Source organism: Halyomorpha halys, unplaced genomic scaffold, assembly GCF_000696795.3.
Source record: "Halyomorpha halys isolate HHAL.00 unplaced genomic scaffold, Hhal_1.1 Scaffold424.1, whole genome shotgun sequence".
NCBI lineage: Eukaryota > Metazoa > Arthropoda > Insecta > Hemiptera > Pentatomidae > Halyomorpha > Halyomorpha halys.
The window spans coordinates 309582-313745 of record NW_027107649.1 but is presented as its reverse complement, the minus strand read 5'-3'; the positions used below and the strand labels follow the sequence as shown (position 1 = coordinate 313745).

Here is a 4164-nt window from a genome sequence, read left to right as displayed (position 1 = left end):
TATATTGTAAGTAGTGTAAAAATTAATATGTATTAGTTTAAACAGTTATTTTAATTTAAATTTTATTAAAATTGTTGTTAATATCCTTCTTTTTGTTATCCATCAAAAAATTAATCACAGTTCCAAAATATTAAGGAACTTATAAAAATTAATAAATTAAAGATCTGAAAAATTTAATTATTGTAAGTTTCACAAGGAAGGAAGGGTCACAAGGGGTTAACCCAGGAGATGTGTAGCCCTGAGGATTTTGCTCATATTGGGAAATAAACATTTATATTTTCCTAGTATTTCATCTGTTTTATTTATACTTTTTTCTACCTTCTGTGACCCTTTACTGTTGTTATTGCCGCTTGTTTATGATACTCCCTCTTTTACCTCCCCACCAATATTCAATTTAGTTTAGCTCTAGAATCCTCACAATGGTAAAACTGAATGTTTTTCTCACCAGTACACACAAAGCTTAACAACTTTTTTTTTAACTGGAGCATTTTGCTCATCTGGATACCTGTTTTTTTTTTTTTAATCATGAGCCAAAAAGATCTTAGATCTTCTGCGAAATCTTGATTCTTCAGCCTCTGATGGAAGAGCTACAATTTACAATTTCAATTTCAAATTGCATTGAAAGTAGTCATAAAGATTTTGTCATCATCGCATCCAAATAAATAAAAAAATAGTACTAATCATCTACCATGAGATGAATGAGATGCTCATAGTCCTTTTTTACAGGAGGCTGAAAACTATTCAGGAAAGAGAAGAGGCAGTGCTCCTGAGACAAGAACTTCCTGGTTCAGATCTCTTGAACGATTGAAAAAGGTAATTTTAAAATGTAGTATCCTACTCCATGGGAGATCAGTTCATAAATAATGTTTCTAATTTGGTGAGGATGGGTTAGGTTAAAAACATAATGAATAACATATTCCTACTTAATAGTATTAAGAGTGCTATAAAAAATACGGGAAATAGCATTAAAAAAAATCTAAACTGTTATTGATACACATCAATAAATAAAACAGGCAACTTTTTATATTCATTAATTATAAGAAAATCATGATAGTGGAGACTTCATTGTAGACGTAATTCAAGGAAAAGTTGGTTGGGAGAGACATAGAATATTAGTGAACTTATTTTTAATGGGTGTTGAAGTTTCGGGTTAAATTGGAAGTCATCTTCAGTGCTAAGCAAAACAATATACAACAAGAAAGTGTAGAAGCAACTAAGAACAAATATTGAACAAGGCTTCAGTAGCTATCCATAGTTAACTATTGAATATCTCTAAAAGCTTGAAATACTAAATAAATAAATTAAAACTTCAGAATCAAAACAAATTTGCCTTCTGCTCATTTCACACATATTATAAATAATTAAAATCAATCCTGGATATTAATTAAATAAAAAAAAATTAAGAATCACTTGTTAATTTTTTTTTAATTTTTAAGATGTAAAATAAGTTACACAAACTGAAATGGCTCTTAAAATTTATACTAGTTACTTGCGACTGGCCATAATTTTTACACCGCCTTTTACAAAATAATTAATAATGATACAATCACCTAAACAAGTACAATTTTAAGAAATTTTTAATAAAGCAACTACTGAAAATTTCAAAGGTGTAAGTTTATACTGGCCCTCAAAATAGCCTTTGGAAAATATTACAGAGGTCTCATACAGATCATTAAATATTATAATTGGGTTGTAATTATAATAAAAGAAGAATAAGATAAAGAGGATATTGAGGCTCCAGATTTAGAAGAGGTTGTAGATGCAATCCAAAAAATGAAGAACCATAAGGCACCAGGCGAGGATGGATTGCTGGCAGAATTGTTTAAATATGGTGGAAAGGAACTGCACAGGACACTTTATGACCTGATCCTCGAGATATGGGTTCAAGAGAAGAAGCTTCAGCAATGGAGCAGTGCTTTGATATGGCCCTCTTCATAAGAAAGGAGAACAATTGGAATGTTCTAATTACAGAGGAATAGCACTACTCCCCTGTGTTTACAAAGTATTCTCCAATGTCCTCTACCAAAGGCAGACCCCGCATGCAGAACGAGAAATTGGGCAGTACCAGACTGGCTTCAGGAGAGGGAAATCTACGGTGGACCAAATTCATACCCTCAGACTAATCATGGAAAGGGCCCATGAACATAAGATTCCTACCCACCACTTGTTCGTAGATTTCAGGTATGCGTATAACAGTATCAAGGCCCTATGTTAGACGAGACACTCAGAGAAAGTTCCTTCAAAACTAATACGCCTTATAAAAATGACAATGAGAGATGTTAGGTGCAGGGTCCGCATACCTTCCGAACACTCTTCTGAAATTGGCTCAAATAAAGGACTTAGGCAAGGAGATGCTCTAGCATGCCTCCTGTTTAATTTGATCCTGGAAAAAGTAGTGAGATAATCAGGTATCCAGAATAATAGGACCATATTCAACAGATCGATCTAACTGCTCGGTTATGCAGATGACCTTGATATAGTGGCGTGATCTTTTACTGCACTTACCAAGTCTTTCTTGAGCCTGCAGAGAGCTGCCGCACACATGGGTCTGTCTATTAATAAAAACAAAACAAAATAAATGTACACCGGAGGAGCCAGATCCCAAGATATACAGGTTGTCGTAGGAAGCTGTAGCTTTGAGAGAGTGGAGGAGTTTTCTTACCTTGGATCTCAGATCACAGCAACAAATAATGTTTCAACTGAAATAAAGCGAAGGATCACAGCGGCTAACCAATGCTATTTTGGTTCGTTGAAACAGTTCTGTAGCAAGCTCATTAGTAAGAAAACAAAGGTCCATTTATATAAAACTCTAATTAGGCCTGTCCTAACATAACGCCCCCCAGACATGGACTCATATCCACACAGGATAGAAATAATCTGCTGGCCTTCAAGAGGAAGATCCTTTGAAGAATCTATGGGCCGGTAAGGGATGAGGAAGGCTGGAGGAGAAGAAGAAATACGGAACTCTATTAGCTGCTCCAGGATATATATATTATATAAATATTACCTTTGTTAGGCTGAGACGCCTTGGGTGGACAGGATTTATTGCACGGATGAGTCCCGACGAAATGCCTAAAGGAGTCATGGAAGAAGAAATCCATTGTCCAAGAAGAGTCGGATGGCCCAAGCTCTGGTGGATGGATGACATGGTACGCACGAGACCTGCTTGGAGTCCGAAATTGGAAGGCAGCAGCCCAAAACCGAGCCAAATGGTGGAGGCTCACAGAGGAGGCCAGGACCCATCGCAGGGTTGTAGTGCCTACTGATTGATAGATAGATAATTATAATAAAAAATAAAAAAATTAATTAATTTCACTTATAAACTTTCTTTTACGTATCTTCCCATTTATTTTCTTATTTTAATCATAAATTATATTTATTGGATTCTGGATTTATTCTTGTAATTTAGCTGTAATGTAAATGTAAGTTTACATTTTTAATTTATTCTAAGAATTTATTTGTTTTTAAGATACTGTTTTTTTGAAAGGTCCTAGAAATACTATTGATTATTGAACAAAGGAAAATTTCCAGCAATTAGAAAAATAAACTTCCAATTTGAATTAAATTTAAATAACTTTTTGTCCCTCTTCCCAATAATCTAATCAATGATTCATGAATTGAAGAAACTTCTTTTAAGAAAGAAGATTAAAATTAAAGAAAAAAGATTCAGTGAAAATATCATCACAATAACAATAGCATTTTTTTAATTTTTCTCTTACCTTCTATGAATTAATTTTGAATTTAGAACAAATACTTAAAATATTGTATGGATTATGATATAATGGACTTCGAATATTGTTTAATATTCTGAGAAGAGGTAAGGAGGTTCTGCACTGAGTCAGATCTTGTTAAATAAATGAATAATTATGAAGAGAAACGGAATAGAAAGTAAAGGGCTTAAGCCTGGATTCAAAATGAAAATGCAATTGTATGGTAAATATTTTGGGTAAAATACTTCAGGAACTTATCATAATGAGCTGATTTGGCAGGTGGTCAGAACTGTAAACTTTCTGAGATAGGAGATAGGAAAATATATACTAGTATCGGTGGTAAGAAACAATAACTGAGACAATTGTAAGTTTTAAATAATGGCCATGAATAATAATTAAAATTGAGTTATGAATAAAAGCGTGAGAAAATAAAAAAAATAAATATATTAAAATT

General features: G+C 33.2%; 1 protein-coding gene across 2 annotated transcripts in view; it reads left to right on the top strand.

Annotated features, from left to right (window-relative positions):
• The window catches only part of LOC106682564 (muscle M-line assembly protein unc-89), a 56035-nt gene that overhangs the window by 44500 nt on the left and 7371 nt on the right, over positions 1 to 4164 (top strand). For both annotated transcript variants that reach the window (XM_014423481.2, XM_014423482.2), the window contains exon 5: positions 727 to 813. In XM_014423481.2, the coding sequence (XP_014278967.1) occupies positions 727 to 813 (87 nt within the window). The remainder of the gene's footprint in view (positions 1 to 726; positions 814 to 4164) is intronic.